Here is a 25572-nt window from a genome sequence, read left to right on the forward strand (position 1 = left end):
AAAAAACTTTATTTTCGGACTAAAATTAATAGTAAGAGTTACATTTCATTGATTTTTTTTATCTGTTGTAAAAATGACATGAAACAACGGGTTTCGTCGAGAAAAATATATACTTTAAGTATTTTAGAAAAAAAATTGTAAAATACTCTGCCAAAATTCTCATAAAAGGAAGATTTTACTTTGTAATATACTTTTACATAAATAAATGTACAGTATTACAAATTGTGAAATACAATAAAAATAAAATTATACCCAGATTAATTTTTACTTACTGCAAAAAAAATTTAATCGGAAGAAAATTGTAATAAATACCATACTGAATAATACTTTTAACCCAATAATTTCAAAATAGAGAGATGACGATTTTTTTTTCAAATGCACCGATAACCATTTTTAAACATTCTCCCAAATCATTTACAAATGTAAGAAAACCCAAATAAGTTCTCTTTTACGGGTAAAAAATGTCTACACGTCAGATTTTTCACGCACGATTCAACATCGTCAAAATGAAGTAAAAATGACGGTGCGGAAAGGTTTTGAATACGAAATGACGCCCGAGGCATAGTGCGCTGTGTGTACATTGTACAACCCCCTGTTTGTTTGTGGAGATCCATCACCATCAAGCAAGTGGATGCAGGGTTGTACCGGTCTATGCTGTATCATGTTACTACAGTAGGGCAGCGGGTTACCTACATCGCTATTCGTCTAATTGACAGGGTGGGAAAGGTGTGGGAGTCAGGGGTGGATAATGTCTAGTCATAACTCGTAGTCAAGCTGTTTTGAAATATTGCGTAACATTTTTATAAGCCAGTGATTTTGTTCGGATTCGGTATCGTGAAATTTGTATATGCCAGTAATTTTGTTCGGATTAGGTATCGTAAAATATACGCCAGTGATTTTGTTCGGATTCGGTATCGTAACATTTTTATACGCCAGTGATTTCGTTTGGATTCGGTATAGTAACAATTTTATACGCCTGTGATTTTGTTCGGATTCGGTATCGTAACACTTTTATACGCCTGTGATTTTGTTCGGATTCGGTATCGTAACACTTTTATACGCCTGTGATTTTGTTCGGATTCGGTATCGTAACACTTTTATACGCCTGTGATTTTGTTCGGATTCGGTATCGTAACACTTTTATACGCCTGTGATTTTGTTCGGATTCGGTATCGTAACACTTTTATACGCCTGTGATTTTGTTCGGATTCGGTATCGTAACACTTTTATACGCCTGTGATTTTGTTCGGATTCGGTATCGTAACATTTTTATACGCCAGTGATTTTGTTCGTATTCGATATGAAACGTGCTAAAAAACTGTCGTTAAAAACGTAAAAATTGACTCAAACACCTATCTTAAGTTCAGCTTTAAAGCGCATGGAAAATTATTTTTTTGTTTAGAGAATTTGTTGGTATATATTACAGTACACATGTGTGGCAGTTACGACTTGTTACTACACTCTGTTAACACTATGTTAGTTTACTACATTAGATCTAGTTTCGTAAGGGGAACCTTTTTGATGTTTTAGTTGTATAGCCCACAAATATTGGAGTAGATTGCTTAAAAATTACTTTTGAAAAGTTGATGATTTAATGATTGTAAATAGGTAGATACGCAATAGAAGTTGAACAGATGTATGTTCCATAAAGCTGCCTGTTTAGGCATACATATACAGTATTTATCATTTGCAGTCGTTTTACTAGTTTTCTAACTAGGTATGTATTTACACAAACTTAGTATGTAAGACGTGTAAAAATTATTTCGATTTAATTTCTTGCAATAAAATGCTGTCGAATACGCATACTCTAGCATTTGTAAATACAAACATTTACAATTACACCACATTTTTGATTAAAAATGGTTTTTGCTATTTTTCCTCTATTAATAATCACCCAGTCATCATTCAGTTATTTTATTTTTACAGCAGAACACTTGGTTAAACAATGTATAGCGCTTGCACGCGGCAGAACCAGCCGTAGACATTTATTACGCCAGGTGACAAAGTAAACATAATGTTATGGCACAATGTAAATAGTATTTTTTACAAGCTAATAAATAATTTTGAAAATGTGTGAAATATTTTTCAAACTAACTTGTTTATACAGTACACCACAGCACGCTCTGTGTTCTGATGTAGACGAGAAAACTTACGTACAAATAAATAGTTAAAATGAATGTATATATATATATATATATATATATATATATATATATATATATATATATATATATATACACAACTATGTGGCAGGTGTATTTATTCTAAAATAATGTCATTGGTTATGGAAAAACATGTTATCGTTGCTGTATAAACCCACTTTGCTTTCAATTTATTAAAGTGTTAAAGTTATGAAAATAATATTGATATATTTTCATGTAAACAGTAGGACAACTACAATGTAGGTTATTCTTTTTTGTATAAATTTTGTGGCTTTTCTTTTATAAATTCAAACTATTTAACAAGTGTTTGGATTAGGCGGTATAGTACATCTTCCCGTTGCGAAGATAGGGTACAGCAGCTAGTTCTTTAAGTAAGAAACATTGTATCCTATACTGATTTTTTTAACGTTAGGCCCAAGCAAAAATTTGGTCCTGATTTTGGTCGTTGCCCATACACGAAATAGATCTTTATAGAAACTCCGCATTCTAAATTCTCACTGAAGGGAAGTATTCAAACCTGTCCGTTGCAACACTGAATCACTTGACGAAACTATCAAACCGTACACTCCCCCTTTGTTTATTTACATTGAACTAGTGGTGGTGAACCGGGCCCATTAGGTTAAGTGGGGCAGTGCGGGACTGGTTCCTGCCGTATCGGGTTACAAAGGTAAATAATCGCACTAGCTGCTCTAGGGCAGTAGCACCCCCTGCGTCAGCGACCCCTAATGGCTAGTAATCAGTCAGCGGCGGTGGTGTCGGAGTCGGTTACTGGGTGAAGGATGAGACTCTTGGGAAACGTCGGGGGTGACTCGTGAAAAATGTGTGGGAGAAGTTATAAACATATTTAGTCCCCCAGGCCGCAGCAAACCTGCAGACTAAGCAAATTTCCATTTACCTGATTGGAATCCTACTAAAATATTCCCTTTTTGTGTTTATAGTGACAAAATGAGAAACCCCTTTTTTACCTCATAAAACCCCCATGTTTCAATCAATAGTCCGATCATGCTGGTTCGCGAACTTGTTTGAGTAAACGTTGGTTTTGACGTAAATGAAAATCGGATCATTTTTGCTCGAGTTATTCCACTAACGGACACATATATGAATTTGAACGGAGTGTGTTTTTCGACTCTGGGAGCCTCAAAACGAAAAAGTAAATTGGTCCAAGGTCTAGGTCTTACCACGAGACCTACGGTTATATAATTTATCCATTCCAACGATCGGTCAACCACCACCCTGAACAAAGAAACAAAAAACGGAAAAACAAAGAAACTGTGCTACAGGTTACAACTTAACCTCGTAGGTTCGTAACGCGTTGTCCGAGCGTTACACAGCGTTACGCGGCGTCGCGAAGCGTTACCGCGTTGTCGGCGTCTCAAATAATTCCCTCATAAAGTGTGCTACGTTCCCCTCGAATCACATCTTAATTCAAACTCGGCCCATTAATTTTGCCGACACATTTTTTCACCGTTCCGCGAAACCAAACATCAACTGCGGACACGAATTGAATAAGAATGCCCTCATTAGCCGACCTAATTAAGATATTCGGCACGATTAGTATAATGGAGCATACTACGCCGGGCTTGCGCACAGCGGACCTGAGATATCAACAAATTAGCGGGCCGAGGTGGTGGGATAATTAATAATTTGTGAGTCGTACCGGGTTCGTTTCCTATGTAAATTGCATTAGTGTGCGCTTTGCGTTGCGGTCGTGTTGATGTTTTGATGAATACAGGAGTGGTCTTGCAGCAAACCTACGTACTGGTCGATTTTCTGCGTAAATAACGTTTATGGTCCTTCGATACCCCAAAAATATGTCAGTTCCCAAATACAAGTACAACAACAAAGTTTAAGTCTACACATGATGTATACCAAACCAAACATTTACTCTCAACCCAGACCTATGTAAAATACTCTATAGACCAATATACGTCAAATATATAAGTATATATTTTTATGTTATACATCTCCTGAAGGACACTAGTCTAAAATGAAAGATATCATAAAAATAACTAGAACAAAGTTACTACAACACCTTTCGAGTTTACTAGATTATAGAATTTAGACCTACTTGTCATTAATTCACGTTTCGAACCATCAAAAAACGTCAGATATATCTCATGATCAAGTTGCGGCCTTCTAATTATGATCGGTTATCACTAAAACCACCTAAGTAAACGGGTACAAAAATTATGCTTGAATATACGCAAAATACCATTCCCTAAGCAAGTGCTAAAATTTTATGCTTTGAGGCTGGCAATGTCGTAATAATGAATTTGAAGGGACTATGTGAAAATGAACGTACCTGCTGCTAACTGACAAAATACGCTAGATTTAGTGGAATTTTAACTCCAACTGACGTTGTTAAACACTAACGAAGCATTAAAACCGTTTCCGACAGAGTCGGATAAGGATTAGATATGCAAATTAAAATCTAATTAATTTAAATGTATCTGTAGTTTGTTAAAATATCTCCTCCTAATTTATATACAACTTTGAACCGACGATTCTTTTTTCAACAGGACAAACAAAAAATAACAACCTTAGCACTAATTAGATCTCTGGGCTCTTTATAATTGGAAAAGGGAATTACTACTCGGTTGGGGTTTTTACAACTTCTACTTAACTCAAAGTCGATATTTCAACTTGACGATCATGCGTAGAATTTGACTACAAATTTAGACTATTATAGTAAACATTTGGTAGTTTACCTTTTTCCGAGGTAGTCGCACCCCACACTGGGGGTTTGTGGGTTGTATCTGGTAACAAAAACAAGAAAAAATCAGAATAACTCAAAATCAAACAAACACAAAAAAATAATACAATAAGGAAAATAAACAAAAATACATATAGAACATAATATACAAAACTCGTGGTGGGATAAATTATTAAAACTGAAAGCTTACACTAAATGGTGGAAAATTGTGAAGGGTTATTTTACAACCACCGGTAACTTAAAAATGAAGAGAAAGTGGCGAATATATTGAGTTATAACAACTACTCTTTTTAAAGTATATATTTGAAATTTATGTTTTACTCTTTGGGGTAAGACAGAAACAAGCAACATACAGTAGCTTTTTTATTAAATTAATCGCCTTTGAAGGTGGCCTTTGATTAACTCAATCTACAAAACCAATAAGCAGACAGAACTAACTTAAAAACTGTCTTAACTGCTGACAATAAGCAGACAGAACTAACTTAAAAACTGCCTTAACTACTGAGATACCGTAATGTGATCACCTCAAGGGTTATCTTCTTATGGCAAAAGTAAACGAGCCACAAAATGCAAAAGTATTTGTTATGGTTGAAATTTAAAAAATAATTTCACACGTGTATATTTTTCTTTCAAATCTGTAGCATGATAGCATTGACTATTGGATACTGAAGTAGACTTCCCGTCTATATGGACCAGCCGTAGCCAATTTTTTATTTAAAAAGAGTGTAGTTGTGTGAGCCAGTCACAGAAAGTGCTAATGTTTTATTTTATACCTTGTATTTTGTTGCTGGCCAGGTTGATGGGTCATAACAGCTGCTATAACTCATCATAAGTAATTCCATGAGTTTGACTTGCTTAAAAAGATTGTGTATTCGGCAGAATTTAGTAATTTAGACCAGCACAATCTGTAGGTGGCTCACATCAACTACGACGATTTTGATAAAAAAAAAGCTGGCTGCAAATCTTACATGGGGATGGAAAGATTATAGTCTGTAAAATCTAGTTCGAACGCAAACGAACCACAATTCAAACAAATTCGCAGAAAAAAAACATAGCTCAATTAATTTACTACAGTAGCTCTCTCTAGAGAATGCACCTGCTGAGAATCAAGTCCCTAAAAAACTAGTGCGCAAGTAAACGAACCGAAAAACCCCCTGGGGATATTTAAATAACCCATATTTCCGAGAACCAGTCATCGTAGTGGGTCAACATTCAACAAATGCAGAAACCAGTAGACACATTGTAACGGACAAGGGCACTCGATAGCATCCTGGGCATCAAAAGGGCCATTTCGACCGATAATGGGGCTTAGCATATGATTACCACGCAAGATGGACACTGGACAGGTCTCGTCAAAGCAACCGCAGGCCCCCGCTGGGAGGATTATAATTTTGCAATCCTCCTGTTTAGCAGACAAAAGTGGCGCTTGGTAATCCGAAATATGATATGCGAGGGGAAGACCGGTTGGAACAACGTGCAATTTTACTTTTAACTCTTAACCACCTAGGGGATGTTTTGGGTATGTGAAACTCTGGAGAATGGGCAAATCCTTCTTCAGGGTGTCCACAGAAAATTTGTCATTAATTTCCATGACTTTCCATGACCATTTACCATTGATTTCCATGACTCACAAACTTTATTCAAACATTATAATATAACACACACACACACACACACACACACGAATAATACTGCCTAGACAAGTTATTTAACTGAAAATACTGAAATATGTATTAACAGATAACAATGAAGTTACAATATGTACAACAATGAACTAAAACAAACCCAAAACTCATAAACTAATGCAACTGTGATAAACTTAATTGTCGTACATTTGTGAAACATCCTGAAAAAATGCTACAATAGTAGGGGCTACGGCCGACTAGAGCATTGAAAAGTCCCCTCAAATCCTTGGGGTGGGGATTTCCATGACTTTTGCCTATTTCCATGGCCAGAATTTTTTTCCATGACTTTCCAGAATGTGGACACCCTGTCTAGGATGCAATCATTACAGGAATGCTATCAGTTGGCTCAAACTAATTGATTGTTATATTTTACATATTCACTAGGCTAGTGTAAACATTTTGTAGCAAAGTTGTAACATGTAACGCGTCACAGGTTGTAAGCGAGTTGTAACGTGTAACGCGATAATCAGCTTACCTGCAATCAGGCTTATCTCAGCACTTGCGGGTCGCGTCATTCTATTAACGCTCGCTGCCACACGTGTCAAAATTGCAATTTCCAAAATTGGAACCCCTTTCACGATTCCAATCAGGAATGGAATAGGACACGATCAATTCATTTCTGTACATGAAGTGTCCATTCAACTTTTCGTTCCATCGCATTTCGTTGTAAGTGACGTAAGAAAATAATGAGTATGGAAAAAGTACTCCTTATTATCTAGGGATCCTCTAATTGGTTGAAATCCAGGCCTTGCTAGGAAAGGTAATGGCTAAAAGACATCTTCAGAAAAGTGCGTTCCAGAAAAGTATATTTTCCCCCCGAGATATCAATTATCAATCGTTGAGTTGGGGACGCAACCTAGGCCCCATGAGTGTAGGATGTTGTGATATGATCTGTGTAGCTTTGTTACTGACTAAAATCAGGACAAAAAACTGACCAGGATCATTTATGATCATCAAGTTTCGAGCTATCAAAAGCTACTGACTTTTCTCAGGATACACCTAACATATTCTTTGGGAGCCATGATGCCGAAATGATCCATTGACCATGTTGAAGATATGGCTTATCTTCAACATTCTTTAGTCCTCCGTTTTTTTTTTTCTGAGCAGAGCCTTTCTGACTAGGGTTGGTCATGAGGTATCCACCCACAATCGCTCCCGCCTTTTAAATCACACAAATTCCAATACGAAAACGATACTGCAAAACGAAATTAATTTCGTATATGAATAACAAAGGGCGAAAGAGTGCAATTTCGAGTAATTCTTGAACCCAACAGAGTTATCGGGAATTAGATTACATTGTTTATGCGCAATTCAACCAGAATGCGTTCAACAAATTAGAACTCGGCCGCGCTGGCCCGCGTGTAATGTGAGTTTGTGAATAGAACCATCCGTGTGTGTGCTCATGTGGCTCATGTTCCGTACTTTGTGTTCAGTTCCCATTGTTGCGATTCATCCGGCAAATCTCTCTACATTTAGCGTTACCATCACATGTGTTTGTTTTGGGAGGAAGACGAACTATAATACTGTATATTGAATTTACTTGTTTTGTTGGTGCGGGTATTTCGGGTAATATGTTAGTTGGTTTTGAACAATGTGGAATTTGGTGTACAATGATTTTTTTGTCCTACTTCTATAGAGATGTGTTTTGGATTGGAGGTAGAATTTTAATGATAGTTGGTACAAGTATTTCGGGTAGATAATAGTACAAGTTCGTTTATACTAACACGTAGCTAGATTTAGAAACAAAATAATACTGTACAGCAAAATACGGTACCAAAAATACCAAGTAGGCCTAACATGTTCATGTATACAAAATTATATAATCGTGACGTGACAGTGTGAAATGGAAATTATTTTTGGCGAACTGGCATGTCACTGTAACCTTCCACAGAAGAAAAATATATAACTTTCATTCTAGCAAACTGTATCCCATCGAAAAGAGTCATTGATTGCTCATCCGGTTTGCCAACTTAAATATCCAACGCAATTTTACTGCTAACCGGTACACGTGTGTGAAAAAGGGGCGGGCATTAATTGCGCCAACTGACCACCAACTACTAAAGGGAGCCACCCGATAAGTTCAATAACTGGGCCCCTTCTTTGACTGTATGATTGAGAAGTTAGGCTAAAGGTTTGGTTAGGTTAGGTTAAGTTAGGTTAGGTTTGGTTTGGATAGGTTAAGTTATAGGTTTGGTTAGGATGCACGTAAACAAGGTTATTCCTCCTGCCAGCAACTCACTCCTACTAGGCTTGGGCTTGGCACAAGGAACATTTTTAGGACACTTTGAGGGCTTGGCGCAATTAAGAAACTCTTTGGCGTAATTAATGCATGACCTGAAAAAATACATCAAGTGACCAAGACTATTCGCGATAAGTTCCATAGAGAAGCTCGTGACTGTGAAAGATGAGGCAGGCATGTTGAGTTGTTTGTTTTGCGAGGTCACTGGTCTAGACCGGAGGATCAAGATGCGTCTGTCAGATGCTTTGTCATTTCCGCCTGTCAGTGCCCTTGGCTCTCTCTGGCTGTGGCTGCTGCAAACTCAGCTGATGCGTTGTCTGCGCAGTTCGGGTACATTGACACAAACTACGTCTGAAGGGAATGAGAAATTGTTGCAGTTACGTTACTTTTTTGCTGATCTTTAGAAATTAAAACTAGTGCACTTTCAAGACCTTCCAAATTGGCCATTGATGTCCTGAATTATGTTACAGATTAAACAATTTCTCAAGAAACGTGGTGAATATAATCATTAACTGTGTTTTCCTTTTTGTGCAACTGTTTTTCGCCTAAAAGACTAATCATCTGGCGGTCCCAACATATAGCCTACTACTGATTTACAACTATTCCGAAAACTATTAAGTGAAGTTGATTTACTTTCGAAAAAGGTTTCTAGACCCCTTCGTTGAAGTTCTGCCGTAACTGCAAAGGTGTGAAACTTCTTTTTGGATTTTCTGCGGGTTTGTTACGGGTGTATTGGGATTTAGATCTGCAAATTGAAACATGAGACATTAGTGAATGTGTTAATGTCATTTTAATTTTATTTGCAGGTTTTTCCGCATGCACACTGAGTAATTAGTTGATTAGTTTTATAGGAAATTCCTATGAAATTAAAACCTCAAGATCTAATTGACGATCAAGATTACCTAATATCTCGTATCCCCCTCAGTCCTATTTTAACCGTCTACTCCCATCTCTGCGTCTCCGGTGATATACAAACGCATCAGATAAATGACCCACTGTATCACCACTCCACTGGCAACAGCGTCTTCAGCCTTGCAAACGCAATAACTCAGCGAGTAAATGATCGCAGATTCCTCGTATGCAATGTGCAATAGTGGCGCCTTGCGGTTTTGACACATTCCCAGCTGATTTACACCAACGACCTTTCCCTCCAATAATTCCCCCGTTTCAGCGTCTCTATTCCGAGGCTTGGCGGGCAGCGCGATTGTCTGTATCAATCCCGTTCTTTGATTGGATGATAGTGGACGTCTCAATGCTGGCGATAAATTCTAATTTGAATTTATAGTTGGCCTTGGCAACGTGCGTTTCGGACGAGAATTGGCAAGGGTAAAATTTTTAGTTTACGATTATATTCAACTAGGCTATGAAAATTATTTACAGTAATGATTGACCTTGGAGACAACTGAGTTGTGATGATACTTTGAACGATTGGAGGACATTTGCTTGTAGCTGATATTTAATTAATTAATTCGTTTGAATAGTGGGCCCAATGATAAAGAGTGTCCAGTGCCAGTTTGATGGGATCGAAAAGTTTTAGGCTTTTCTCAAGATTAGAGAAAATATGTTAAGAAGAGAAACGTAGAAACCGGCAATAAAATATGTTAAACGAGGTGTATGATGGTATAGTAAAGGTTTAGAACAATGTAGAACTATTGCATTCCTATGTTTATAATACGGTTTCAGTCTTCGGACTAGAATTTGATGTATTAATTGTTTTGGTCTAAAAGAATAATTTAAATACAGTATCGGTCAACAGTACCTAGAAATGTTATATTTATTAGTCAGTTGTTTAAAAACTGTTCTAAATTATTCAACTTTTTATCAGAGTGATGATTTTATTCGTTAGTGAGTTTAGGTTGGATAATGCCTGATTTTCTAAATCGTCATTTCTAATTAAGCAGCACAGTAGTTAAGATGCGCGGGCAAGCATTATTGCGCCAACTGACCTGAAACAGGTAGTCGGGTATTCCTGAATTGCGCCAACTACTCCAGGGAGACGGTCAATACGTTCATTAACTGCACCAAGTGGCGGTCATCTTTGAGTAGGTTAGGTTAGGTTGGGTTTGGTAAGGCTAGGTTAGGTTAAGTTAGGTTAGGGTTAGGTTAGGTTTAGTTAGGTTAGAATAGGTTAGGATGACACGTAAAAAAGGAATTTCTTCTGCCGTCAACTCACCCCTACCTGGCTTGGATTTGGCGCAACTAAGGAACATTTTTTGGAACCATTTTAGCGCTTGGCGCAATTAAGAAACTCTTTGGCGCAATTAATACACGACCACTCAGAAGGCAAGATTCACAACTTTGTCCTCACAGCCCATACATCTTGACCCTCTAAGGCACTCCTTGGCAGAAGTTGCAAATTGCAAATGCGTTTCAGATTTATCGCGCTCAGGTTCTGCACTCTGTTGTCCTTATAATTGGTATATTGAGTTATCACCTTATTCTCGACCGCCTTTATCTCCAGTAAATTAGCACGCTGAATGCATGTAGCACGCTGAATGTATGTAACACGCTGAATAACTATAAACAATGTCATCGCTCACTAATGAGCTTGTAAGTTTCAGTGGCTATTTTCGACTCGGTTGGCAAGCAGTGGTGTTTTGTCAGGATTTACACCTAAATAAAATCAGTCACATTATTCACTGTAGATGTATTACGCATTGTCTGTTGTCACATGCATTTATGCATTTGGATAATGTTGAAGTGAGTTTGCGAATAATTCTTGTCTACAGTGGTGAATAGTGTTGTGGATTTGGGAACAATTTATAGATGGAATTCCTGGATTAAAACAATGTTTAATTTAGTCTACTCCCAGTGGTATTGCAAATCATACTGCTAGGTGGTCGCGCATTGATTGCGCCAAAGAATTCCTTAATTGCGTCAAGCCCCCAAAGGGTCCCAAAAGATTTTCCTTAGTTGCACCCAAGCCCAAGCCAGGTAGGGGTGAGTTGCCGACAGAAGGAATGTCCTTGCTTACATGTCATCCTAACCTATCCTAACCTAATCAATCATTTAGTGTTCACTAAATATGGGATTGGGTGTTCACAAACTAAGATTTAGAGTGCAAAACAGGTGGTTGGTTAATGTAAAAAGGGGCTTTCTTAAATTGATAAACTTGCAAAACCCACAAACTATTACTAACTGCGTTTTCTCAAAAATAAATTGAGAGGGACCAGGAAAATAATTTTCACTTCACTAGATCGTAACGAGGTTCATGTAAAGTGCATACAAAACGTGGATTGGCAACCAAGAAAACACAAAACAGATTTTCCTGATTCAGGCCTTTTAAACCGCGGTGAAAAGTATTTCCAGTTAAAGAAAACCTGGCAACATGTTCCAAGCAATATTTCCGAAGAAATAAATTCCCACAATGCACTTTCCCGGATGAAGTTCATTAAATATGGCGCGGTATCGACGCCGACGTTATTTATATGGCAGTCGTAAACAACGATTTTCAATTTACCCAAGGTGTCGGCGTCTGCAATCAGGTAGATTATGGAATGAAAGGAAGCCCGAGACATAAGTCAGGGGTTTACAGAGGGGAGGGGGAGAGGGGGGGTTGGCTCAGGATCAAACTGTTACGAGAGGAATATTCTAAAACTAAATTGGAAGAAATTGGATCGGCGAGAGGCGAATATGGCAAATAACACTTGGCAACAAATTGTATTCCCTCCAGGATACATTTACCCGCTTCCATCTTCCCGCGCTTTATCTGCCTCTGCGGGTAAATCTGGGGTTTATGACGTTGTAACATCATATCTGTCCGTTTTGGCGGGTGAATTTATGCGTTGTTAAGTGAATTATTAAAACTTATTTTGACGAAGGTGGATATTTGTTTTTTTTCTCGATACATGTATTTTAGAGTTAAAATAAAAAATAAATGAATAAATTTTATCAAAACAGAAACATGCAATAAACTGTGAAAAAAAAAAAAATTCATTACACAAGAATCCTTTGAATCTCACTGTATACATGCAAGCGTTTTCTTTGAAAAATTCTTGTGTTTTCATTATTTTTTTCATTTAGGTGTTAAAGGAAATTATCCAATACATTTTAATTACGAAATGAACTAATTGCGAAATAATATGCACGTTAAGTAAACAAATATAATGATTAATGTAGATAATGTTGCTAGACCTAATGTATTTATAATATTTTATGCACAGTAATCCATGCCGCATCACGTGTTTTTTTTTCTTCTTAAAAACAAATTATACCGAGTAAACAAGGGCTGGGGGGGGGGGGCGAGCTGGTCTAGTGGTTAGAGCGCGGGACTTCAAATTCAGCCAAAACACCAATGGATTTTATATATTTTAGCCTGAAGTAATGTGAAAAACAATTCTGGGCTCGTGTCTAGCGTCCTAGGAAAAAAAGTAGTCAAGGCCTATGATCAATAGAAAACACGCTTAAGTTACATAAAAAGGTTTCGAGAGAATACACTGCTAACATTATGTCAACAAATGAAAACTAACTGGGATTATCTCAGTATTACAGAGTGAACGTGTACGAGAGAAAAAGGAAATTAGATAAAAGAAAATCTGAGATAAAAGAGAGTAAGGAGTGTGTGTCACGTAAAGGTGTTTGCGTAAAAAGAAATAAGGTTGGTGCGTGCTTCATGCTTGGGTGGGTCCGCCGAGCTTGGGGAAGAGAACATGAACACGACAGAAACATCAGCTGGGACTTGGCTGTTAAACAACTGTGTCCATTGTGGAAATTTGCGACTGGTTAACTTTAGTTACACCATCGTGAGGTAAACCAATTCCCATGTTAAAGTTTAGATCCACTCCCTGTGTCACTCTAGATCAGCTGAAATGCAATTGCAGTGTGATTCTGTCCCGAATGTTCTTACTTTCAAGTCGATAGTAGGAAGCTTTAAGAAAAATACGATTTTGTTTAGTTGTTTGAAGGCTGATTCTATGAAATACACAATACAGGGTGATTCTAAATGATTGTTACACTTTTGAAACGCTATAAATGAAAAACTGTACAACCTATCATCACGGGATGAGAATAAATTGAATGAGGAATTTCTAAAGTTTTGTTTGACACCACTTTGGTAAACAGTTGCAATATTAGCATCAACAGACTTTTTAGATTTTAACTACGATTTTAAATTAACTACATCATTTAACATAAATGAAACTCTAAATATTAGCATCTACAGACTTTTTAGATTTTAACTACGATTTTAAATTAACTACATCATTTAACATAAATGAAACTCTAAAACACATAACTTAGAGATTCAGAGGAGAGGTAAAAGTGTGTTAATTTAATTAATTTTAAATCGTAGTTAAAATCTAAAAATGTCTGTAGAGGCTAATTTTTCAGCCATGTTTACCAAAGTGGTGTCAAACATTAGAATCTCCTCTTTAATTGATTTTCACCCTGTGATGATAGGTTGTATGGTTTTTCATTTATAGAGTTTGAAAAGTGTAAACATAATTTAGAATCGCCCTGTATAAAATTTTAACCCCTACTTTTTTTATTAGAATTGGAAACCATAGCAACTTACATCTCCTCCAACTTGCATGAATAAATAATTGATCAATCCTAGAAGTATACTGAACGAGAATCTTTTAAATATACTGTCTCTCAATAAAAGCTGCTGCATGTAGTTCATTATGGAATGACAACTTAGTACCAAAATTCAATTATTCATTGATTATATATTTACTTTCCAATCTTCACGAGAGTTTCAAAACAACAAATATGAAAGGGCGAGGACAACTATGACATGTTTGATAAAAAAAAACATACATTTGGTCCACTTAAGAGAGATGACTATACCCAAAGTCAATGGTTATTAAAAACGCCTTTACTTATACGTACATAGAAATACACCTTCCAAATATTTCACAACAAGTAGTAAAGGGCGAAGACACTCAACGGAAAGCAATAGTTACCAAGATTCCACGTGGCGAAGAATTGCGAATGACCCTTTTACAAAGAGTTGTGGGGTAGTTGCGACAGTTGTGGGGCGTCCTATTCGTATTCAAATCTGGGTGCAGTGAAAAGGCACTCTTTGTCAGAGCATGTGCGATCCGCCACGCGAGTCTGTGACCAATGGGCGACATCTTTGTTGGGCGAACGCGTGCGCGCATAAAAACATGCGTTTGTGCGTTTTGACGCCACGCGCTTTATGACTAAGGTAAAGTATGCCCATGCATTACAGAGACAGTGAGGGTATGTTTTACACGAATTAGCGCAATGTTGGAACAATTAATTGTATGTCCGATTTTTTTCGTATGGCTGAACTCTTAGGATAAATGCGTAGTGCGTTTTCTGAGCACTATGTTAAATGCGTAAATGTTTAAAACGTCCGTATTTTTTTCCTTGAGACAAAAAATTGTTGACGATAGGATTCATCTATTAACTTGCGGTTAATATTTAATAGGTACTCAAGACGGCGTCCGCAGTGGGGCCAATTAATTTTGTTTCGCCGGTATTGGCCATTTATAGTTATAGTTTATAGTTATTTATGGTTTCATACATTTTTACGTGAAACGATAAATTACATTTAACAACTATAAGATGTATGCTAATTGATAAAAATGCCAAAGAAGTAAGAAGTTACAGCATGAGTAGGCCTATATAAGTAAGTGTCTTTAACAAATTGCAATTGGATGTGTGCTAACTACAATATTTTAGTGGCTTGTGTCGTATTATGTGTGTGCTTTGATTTTTTTTCTATTTTCACTGTAAATAACACCTACACTTCCCATCTATATGGACCAGCTGCAGCCAATAAAAAAACAAATAACGTAATTGTGTGAGCCAGTCACAGAATGTGCTAGTGTGTAAAATTATACTTTATACCTTATTTTTTGTTGCTGACCAGGTTGATGGGTCAAAACAGTTGCTATAGAACCATATGTCGTTCCCTAAGCTTGACTTGGTAAAACAGTTTGTGTATGCGAAAGAATTTAGTAATTTAGATCAGCGCAATCTGTAGGTGGCTCACATCAACTACGATGATTTTGAAAAAAAATCTGGCTACAAACTTAACATGGGATGGAATTTCTAAAAGATAACACTAAAAAAGAAAATATAAAATTTATCGTGCATCTATTCATCATATAAATAAAATACTAGTATAATTACGTAATTTTGTAACAAATGGCACAACAAAACCAATACATCATTAGTAATTGCTTTCGTCTATCTTCAAGGGAACTACAATACAGTTCACACTCTATATATCATCCTGTGAACAGGACACCTGTGAAATAGTGGCCACGGCTACAACGACATCTACAACCCTTCCAGGAACGGTTACATAAATCACAGGGAACGATAGATGAAAAGTGGAACAACAAAGCCAGGCACACTAGCACAGGGTAGGTGGGCAAAGAAACATTTCAGCTTTGTCTAGGCGTCATGTCGTGCCCATGCAGCTCTGCCGTTCAACTTTTTATTTCTTGGGAATTACCCGTGCCCTCGCTATATTTTTGTAATGCGACGAGTTTAGCGTGCGTCGGTGTTGGTGCATGTTTTATGTGTCGCGTGAGCATTAACGGGGAAAGTTTTGTTGAACATTTTGGGGTTAGTTAATGTAGGGTGAAACTGTGGTAAAACCGTTTACTATGGGAATCATGCTAAGAGTTTTAGAATAAAAATGAACATAGGTAAATTATTTGTTCAGTAGCTGACTGCGCTGATGTTGAATACTTAATTCTCTAATATGTCAAATTTCCCACCAAAAATTAAGGACAACCTGTAAGTAAACTATAAGTATTATTATTTCACATTCCACCACGAAACAAAGCAAATAAAAAATACCCCCGCCGCAGCAAACCTGCAGACTAAGCAAATTTCAACTTGTCTGATTACATTTTTACACAAATATTTCCATAAATAAGACATATCAATTTCCAATTTAAATAGGTAACATTAGATTTAACGAGTGCATAGGTTTGCTGCTACGGGGAAGGTAAAATATGTTTTTTGACCATATGTCAATAGTATAAGATGAAATAAATAAATTTGCCAAATTTTATCAATATCTATCCATAAACAAGAGAACTATAATAGTTTAAATTTTCTACAAAAGAATAACATGGGAATTTTAAATTAAACTATTTTAAAATTTTCTCCGTGACCGTTAGTCATACAAAAACGCTTCAATATACTAAATTATTTCTTTTTTTAAGCTCTACAAAACGGACCTCAAAACGAAAAATTAAATCGGTCCCGGGTCCAGGTCTTACCATGAGTACTACGGTAATAGTTTATTCCCTATATGGGAAATTCGCTGAAATGTAATTTTTAATCGTAGCATACAGTGTGGGCGGCTTATTTAATTTATTTTTATTACAAAATTATTGACAGCTAATTCATAAATGGGATACCTACTTCAGTATTTAAAATCCAATGCCAAATCGAAATACTCACCGAGTGTAGTATTTATTTTTATTTTATTAACTTACAGTTTATTTAATTACAGCATCGGCTAAGCGTTCAGAAAATATATTTAAATTGTCGTATGCTTGAGCCCAATTGCTATTCTTATTGTTACGCAAACTTAAATATTTTTTTTGTAAATTTCGTGGACAAATCCCTCAGGTTTTTGTCATCTGGTACATATCCAAATGTACACACAACACACACGATCCAAGCAGATGGGTGCGTGCTAAGCATACAAATGTACAGGAGATAGGAACGCCTAAAGACGGATCTCACCTGATTCCCCCCCTCCCCTCACCCTCTCGACGCTTAGCATACATCATATCAGTTCTCTACGTTTGCTGATCCGTTTGCCGAGTTTTATATCAAATAAATCCCGCTTTGCGAACACTCACCCTTCCCTGGGATCAAGAAACGCGGACTCATTTTAACTGCGGAGATTTTAAAATTCATTGTGTGATGGAATCATTTTTTGGGACAATGACAAAAGAATAATGGTATTTAAATTACAAAAACTATTTAGATAATCCATTCTCTCAAAGCTAGAGATACATGTGAAGATTATTAAAATTAATAATATTCTTACTTTTCCTAGCCTGTATGCCTACATATATAAATATCTCTAAATTTTCTGTTAGTTAGACAAACATAATTATGACACAAAGACTGCCTTATATAATCCCAAACACAAATCTCATACTTTTTGAATTTTCGCTTCACTACTCTGGTATTAAATTTTAACATGCCTGATTTTAAGTCTGTACCTTCCCTCAGGTCATTAAAAATTGCGCCAACTACTCCAGGGAATCCGATACGTTCCTAAACTCAAGCCCGCTCAAGCCAAGTGGCGGCCGTCTTTGGCTGCGTCTTTGGTAAATATAATTATAATAATAATCATAGGTTAGGTTAGGTTAGGTTAGGTTAGGATGACACGTAAACAAGGCTTCCTTCTGCCGGCAACTCACCCCTACCTGGCTTGGGCTTGGCGCAACTAAAAGACATTTTTGGTACCCTTTGAGGTGAGGAATTCTTTGGCGCAATTTTGACAGCGACGGTGCCGACTCTGTTGATGTGTCACACACAAAGACAATGACGTCATCAGGTCACGTGACTGTGGTGTCTTGTTATGACGTTTTCACGCAGAGCATTGCGAGGCAAGTTCATAATGTAAATATGTTTCTAAATAAACTCAGTGATCATCACGGAAGGCAAACTCTTGATATTTCTCCGAGGTCAGTCTTTGATCACCACTATGTGCGATTCTAGCTTCATTCCAGAGGTGAAATTAGAGACCGACGCACGCACCGGCGCGGGCACGAGCGCCACGCAAATTACAGACTACGCGGCCAGCGATGCCGTGACGAAGAGTGGCGATTAGAAGATTAAATACACGGCAGCTGATAACAGAATTAGAGTGAAATTAGGGTGAAAAGGCGGGGACCAATTGGTGGTTCGAAGACTCCGTGGAATAAATTATCACGTGTAAACTGCCGAGAAAAACTGGACTGAAATGTGAATTAATATTTTCTGAGGGTAAGTTTATTTTCTGGAAATAGATTCGCTTGTCCACATGGGACCCACGTCTATGTGTTGAAGGAATCACGCAGAGCAAGAGATGAGCCGGTACAGTACAAGAATTAACTGTACAATTATTGACAAGTGACAGCATTGGGAAGTAAACCCAAGCCGTAGTTGCCTTCAATTTATCAGTCGCAATACTGGCTAAGCCTTAAAAAAACAACGAACTTCTCTATGAAAATAGGAAAATAGAATGTTGGAAAAGGCGCGCATCTCAGATGTAAAGGCAGAGACTCCCAACAAACATACTCCATGCAACTACGTGCCTAATCTCGTCAAACAAAAGGCACTTTCATCTACACCGACCAGCTCTGGCGTGACGTCACACAAGATACGGCTAATCTTGTACACTCCGGGCAACATTGGCCCAGTAAAGTAAATCACTTGGTTTAAAGGCTTTGCCGGTTGAATCAGCTGATAATTTCTTTCGTAAGTTTTGGTGATGGAAGTCCTAAAATGTGAATCGTAGGTGAAATGATAAGGGAACAGCTGATACTATAGTCACCTGTGTAATGGAACTGACCTGAGTCAGGTTGTCGGGTATTCCTGAATTGCGTCAACTACTCCAGGGAGACACCAAGTCGCGGCCCTCTTTTACTGTTTAATTGAGTAGGTTAGGATAGGTTTTGATAGGTTAGGTTTACGTTAGGTTAGGTTACGTTAGGTTTGGTTAGGTTAGGTTAGGTTATGATAGGAGAAGATAGGATGACACGTAAACAAGGACATTCCTTCTCACCGGCAACTCAACCCTAGTGTCTTGGGCTTGGCGCAACCATCGATGTATATTTCAGGTTATATACATCGATGGGCGCAACTAAGGAACATTTTTTGGGACCCTTTGAGGGCTTGGCGCGATTAATGCACGACCGTGTGTTCAGCAGCAAGCAGTAGCAACAGTTTCGACACTGAGCACTGAACAGTCGGCCTGGAGTGCCTTGTGTGAGAGGCTGCCAAGGCTGTTACGATTGCGCAAGTCGGGAGTTTGATAACGTGTGATAACAGCCGAAAATAACCTCAGTCAAAACAACTTGAACGTGCCACAGAGCGGTTACTATCCAAGGGGTTTCTCAATGTGGTTAGTTAACCTTGCTAGGTGTTCAAACATTGAATGGAGCAGTAAGATTTAAATAAACTCTGTGCTAAAGGAGATTTATTCAACTCTTCTGGTCATTATGGTGAAATAACAAATACAGACGAATAAAATAACCGTGGCGTTAGTTTCATATAAACTCAATTGACATTTGGGTCTGTTGATTAATGATGATTAGGGAACAGTTTCATCACCAGAGAAGAAAACAGTCCGAGTTTACAGTTAGTTCATTACGGTAGGAAAATTGCCTGGGCGTTTACTTTGTTCTTTTCGGTTTTCGGCTGTCCAAACACACGTTCGCATCGTTAAACTACCTAGAATGTTGAGTTTAACAAGGTTAGGCTTTAATATGAAAAAAATGTTGGTTGATAAAAGTATGTAATGCGAAATTTTGTGTAACTTTTGAACGATAAGCGACTGACGAATACTCTTAGTTTATTTTATCATCGGAAAAGACTATGGCCATACAGATCGATGTACCATTGAATAATAAAACACCATGGCGTTGAAACAAACAAAATTGGTTGTACTGTTTTGGAAAATAAATAATAACAGAACATAGTGACGCAGTGCTGAAAATGGTGTGACTGTGGCGTGGTTTAACTATACATATTCGGGCATATGCTGTAATCAGATGATCATAGTCGTATGTAGTCAAAGACCGCACGGTGAGTGGTGAGTAGACAGAGAGATCTGATAAGGGAACCAGGCCAAGGTTGACGGTCTAGCGAACTGTCGAGTCTAGACTGGGGAGAGACGCGGACCAGCAACGGCAACGTGTGCCACATTGACGCACTTTCTAAACCTACCTTGGTGGAGACGGGCACTACAGGGAGGGCAGAGACTGCAGACAACAACAGTACTACAGAAAACAGAAAGGTGGGTAAATACTACGAACAGGGTAGGTAAGGACTACAGACAACAGAACATAGACTACTGACAACAGTAGACCTACAGACAACAGGTTGAAGACTTCAGACAACAGTAAACATACTACAGAAAACAGAAAGGCGGGTAAATACTACGAACGGGGTAGGTAAGGACTACAGACAACAGAACATTGACTACTGACAACAGTACAGATAACAGGTTGAAGACTTCAGACAACAGTAAACATAATACAGAAAACAGGGCAATGACTGCAGACAACAGAACATTGACTACTGACAACAGTACACAGAGTAAATACTGCAGGCAACAGAAAACAGGGTATAGACTGCAGACAGCAGAACATTGACTACTGACAACAGTACATAGAGTAAATACTGCAGACAACAGTAAACATACTACAGAAAACAGACAAACCGGGAGTATATACAGTAGAGTACACAAAACTTTTATAGCACTGTAGTAGGCTTTGTAGACCTTCCAACGTGATGTTCCCTTGTATAAAATATCCCGAAAGACCATCTTTTTGTTACTAGCTAGGTGGACATAAAACTTCGGGTGGCATTCGAACTATATGCAATTATCATATGGATAAAAACCACTGGCGATTGGCAGGATTCGAACAAAGGCCTCCAGGGCACAGGTTCCAAGCTCCCTGACAGAAGGTCGACCCCTTATTTTATGTATAATGTGAATATAAAATCTACACGAGGTACGGGTCAATGTGACCTTTCGTTGTCGGTAAAAGCAAAATTCATCATTGCGTCACTCAGTGCTTAACCAAGGTTCGTTCCATACAAGTTCAGCCAATTTGACTGCGATGCCCGCAATGTAGGCACGCACTAATTTTAGAAATGTTGCATTAATATTTGGCAAGGTTAAAAATGAATTTAACGCGTTCGCTGGTTCATAACCACTCCCTTCAAATTGTAAGACTGTGCGGAAACCTTCACAAATTTGCAGAACTATCACACTAACAGAATTGAATAAAAAACAAAATTGAATTAGCATTACATTATCCACTATAGGCTATACAAAGGAAATAAGTACGGGTTTTTCAGATCGAAATTTCAGTACTAACTACTGCACCTCTTCATCAAAATATAATTTTTCTTTGTCACACAATCCAATGACACACTGCAGATTGTCTGCAGTTGAAGTGACAGTGACGTCAGCACTGTCTGTCTGTCTGTCTACACACCTGGCGGTAGCGACGTCTGGCTGGGTTCAGGCCCAAAATTGGGTCAGGTGACTCGTATTGATCCTTCGTCGCTGGCGGGAGGGGAGGGGGGAAACATGTCATTGGACTTGGACGATCTACGCTGTAGAATAGATACATTCCACTCTCCAATAATGTACTGCATACGTAGTTTGGTGAGGAAGAAAATTGGAGAAATAAACTAAAAAGTAACGCTTTGTAGTCGTAGCCTACAACATCCAATTAAGTGTGTTGCGGTGCAAGCAGAAAAAAAAAACTACTCTCCGGTAGGGATAGATTAGTAAGTTGTACATGCAATGATGTGTGCTGTAGTATCTACCACAACTCTGCTTGGAAAACAAACAGATAGAACAATGAAACCAACAATAAAACCAGACAAAACGAGTAGCAAATCGACCATGTTGTGTGGTTTGTGAGGGAAACAAAAAGAATAACAAATTGCCCTAAAGAGACTTGCTGATCAGCTTGTGGTAATGTCGAACAGTAACTCAATATAACAGTTGGAAAATGCCTTTCAAAGACTGCAATATTTCTGGATTATGTATGGAATATACACTCGGTTTAATTTATGGGTAAACTGATAATAGAAGTGTCGAATGCAGACTAGAATGTAAAATATGACTTCCTTATCGTCCCAGGTCAAGATATTGTACTTCCGCGTTCATGAATGCCACTTCGGAAAATTATTTTTGCTTTGTGTAAAATGTGTTAATATTCTTGAGCAAACGCGTAGATTTAACAACATTTGATTAATTTTTGGGGAGCATTAAAGTTATTTGGTATTGGAAATGCAGCTTTGATAAGCTCTGAAAATTTAACTTAATGTGTTATTTTTTCATGAAATTTTATTCTTAATTTCACAGATGCATTTTTCAGATATTTCCGATTGTTAGGAAAGTTTGATTCTAAGTAATTTTAAAATTCGATTTCTAGGTAAAAACGTATGAAATATAACAATTCCTGTAGCATCCGTGACAAGATTTCTGTATTTTAAATCAATTAAACAGTAAAAAATAATTGTTTTCAAATGTTTAACTGCTATATTTTGTTGATACAACCACACCGTGTTAAATTTTTCATGTAACTAGAAGTTCGTTTTATATTGTGAAAAAATTGTTAATTACGTGAACAATATTTTAGGCGATTTTTGTGACAAATCTACCGTTCTTAACCTTGGTAAGACATCCGTGCGAAGCTTGTGTATAGTGTAACCTGGGGCCAGAAGATGTTGGCTGGTGACCACTTGGCTAGCCTGATAGGATGACAATAGTACGAGAAACAGGCAGACCGCCTGGCCCCACACTCACTGCTACAAATAACTAGTCTTACACCACTACTATGAACAACATTCAACCACTCGAGAGGGCCACCCGATACAAAGGGTGAAAGGTGGCGTAAATATGATAAAGATTATGTGTAATTGTGAACAAGCCTAATCTAACCTGTACCCCTTCCAATCAAGAATACATTAAGCTATGGTTGCCATGTTTGGACACAAGAGTCCGCACTTTCGATAACTAAAAGAATCTAACCAAACCTAACATTACCGAACCTAAACGAGCCTAAAAGATAACCTAACCTGTTCCCCTTCCAATCAATCGGTTTAGTAATCACTGATTTTCTCACATGAACTTTCCCGGTTAAGAGGACAAGACGTTGCAATCCTACACAAGAAACATCAAGATATAACTATTGTAGAACGCACGTAGATGTAGATTGAACCTATAGTAATTAATTTTCTCTTTTTAACAGTGATGAGGCGCAACTTATACAGCATTCCCGTTAGCTTTAACTTATACAACATTTCTATAGCTGTAAAATAAATCCTGTAAACCCTATATCAATTGCTCCCACTGCAATACACATGAATGATTTAAGCTCATTCATCTAAGTGCACTTTTTGTTCGTTTAGTCGAAACGATTCTCTAGGTCTCACACGACGGGAGCCACCCGCCACAGTTGCTCGATATCGGTTATCAATTCTAAACAGCATTGACCTATAAACTTGCCGCTGAACAAGCGTACGGAAACTAGCGGTATCATAATTTAAACATAAAGATGGCAAACACGGTGTGAGGCGGCAGGCAACAGGTCGTTCAATAGGTGAGTTCGCGTGAAGAGAATGGCATAGAATTTAGACCTGCCCTGTTAGCCCACGCTAGAACTTCCAAGGGCAACTACCTTCACAGAGATCGGGCTAGACGCTAGATAGTTGTATGCCTTTCGGTTATTCCTCTACTCTACTGGCCGAGGTTAGTTCCTTGTAAAAAGCAGACCTTTACGTACAATCGAAAGTCATATAGGGTTTACGAATTTCCATTGTTCTAGTACTACACATCAACTGTATACTTTCAGACTATTGTCAATTGTTCTGTTTGTAATATTGTAAAAATTGAATAATAAAGAATTCTTAAATAAAATTCCCATTCTGGGTAACACTGTATCAGGCTCCTTTCCGTTTCCAAAACCTCAACTATTAGTTGGAGGGTTTTCTATTTTAATTGTGTAACAACTCTTTTCAAAGACTCACTGTCTGGAAGGAAAGTGGCAATAGTGCCTTCCAATCTGGTAGATTGATCATTTTCAAGCGTGATTTTGGGCAATGTATCAAATAATAAACGTTAATAGACCCAACGAGAAGGATTTGGATTCTTCCCTAACAATTAATTTCAATAACGTTACAAACACAACAAGTGTCCATCTCTATGAGTAATCATATCGAAACGCAATGCTGGAACAAACACAAGTTAACTGGTTCTCACTGAGATGACCAAATCTGAAGGTAATTGTTTCTCACTGAGAGGACCAAATCTGAAGGTAACTGTTTGAGAGGACCAAATTTGAAAGTAACTGGCTCTCACTGAGATGACCAAATCTGAAGGTAACTGGTTCACACTGAGATGACCAAATCTGAAGGTAACTGGTTCACACTGAGATGACCAAATCTGAAGGTAATTGTTTCTCATTGAGAGGACAAAATCTGAAGGTAACTGTTTGAGAGGACCAAATTTGAAAGTAACTGGCTGTCACTGAGATGACCAAATCTGAAGGTAACTGCTTCTCACTGAGATGACCAAATCTGAAGGTAACTGTTTCTCACTGAGAGGACCAAATCTGAAGGTAACTGTTTCTCACTGAGAGGACCAAATCTGAAGGTAACTGTTTCTCACTGAGAGGACAAAATCTGAAGGTAACTGTTTCTCACTGAGAGGACCAAATCTGAAGGTAAATGTTTCTCACTGAGAGGACCAAATCTGAAGGTAACTGTTTCTCACTGAGAGGACCAAATCTGAAGGTAAATGTTTCTCACTGAGAGGACCAAATCTGAAGGTAAATGTTTCTCACTGAGAGGACAAAATCTGAAGGTAACTGTTTCTCACTGAGAGGACCAAATTTGAAGGTAAATGTTTCTCACTTAGAGAACAAAATCTGAAGGTAACTGTTTCTCACTGAGAGGACCAAATCTGAAGGTAATTGTTTCTCATTGAGAGGACCAAATCTGAAGGTAAATGTTTCTCACTGATAGGACCAAATCTGAAGGTAAATGTTTCTCACTGAGAGGACAAAATCTGAAGGTAACTGTTTCTCACTGAGA

General features: G+C 37.8%; 1 protein-coding gene across 2 annotated transcripts in view; it reads right to left on the reverse strand.

The window, feature by feature from the left end:
* LOC128988803 (ski oncogene-like) overlaps window positions 1-25572 on the reverse strand; it is a 111516-nt gene that overhangs the window by 57219 nt on the left and 28725 nt on the right. Inside the window, exon 2 of one of the 2 annotated variants that reach the window (XM_054410459.1) lies at window positions 4871-4918. The exons of the other annotated variant lie outside the window; for it this stretch is intronic. Coding sequence (XP_054266434.1) covers window positions 4871-4918 — 48 coding nt within the window. The remainder of the gene's footprint in view (window positions 1-4870; window positions 4919-25572) is intronic. 2 annotated transcript variants of the gene reach the window in all.

The sequence above is a fragment of the Macrosteles quadrilineatus genome, unplaced genomic scaffold (assembly GCF_028750875.1).
Source record: "Macrosteles quadrilineatus isolate MER2022 unplaced genomic scaffold, UCM_ALF_1.0 Scaffold_3__2_contigs__length_128488019, whole genome shotgun sequence".
In the NCBI taxonomy this organism is placed as follows: domain Eukaryota; kingdom Metazoa; phylum Arthropoda; class Insecta; order Hemiptera; family Cicadellidae; genus Macrosteles; species Macrosteles quadrilineatus.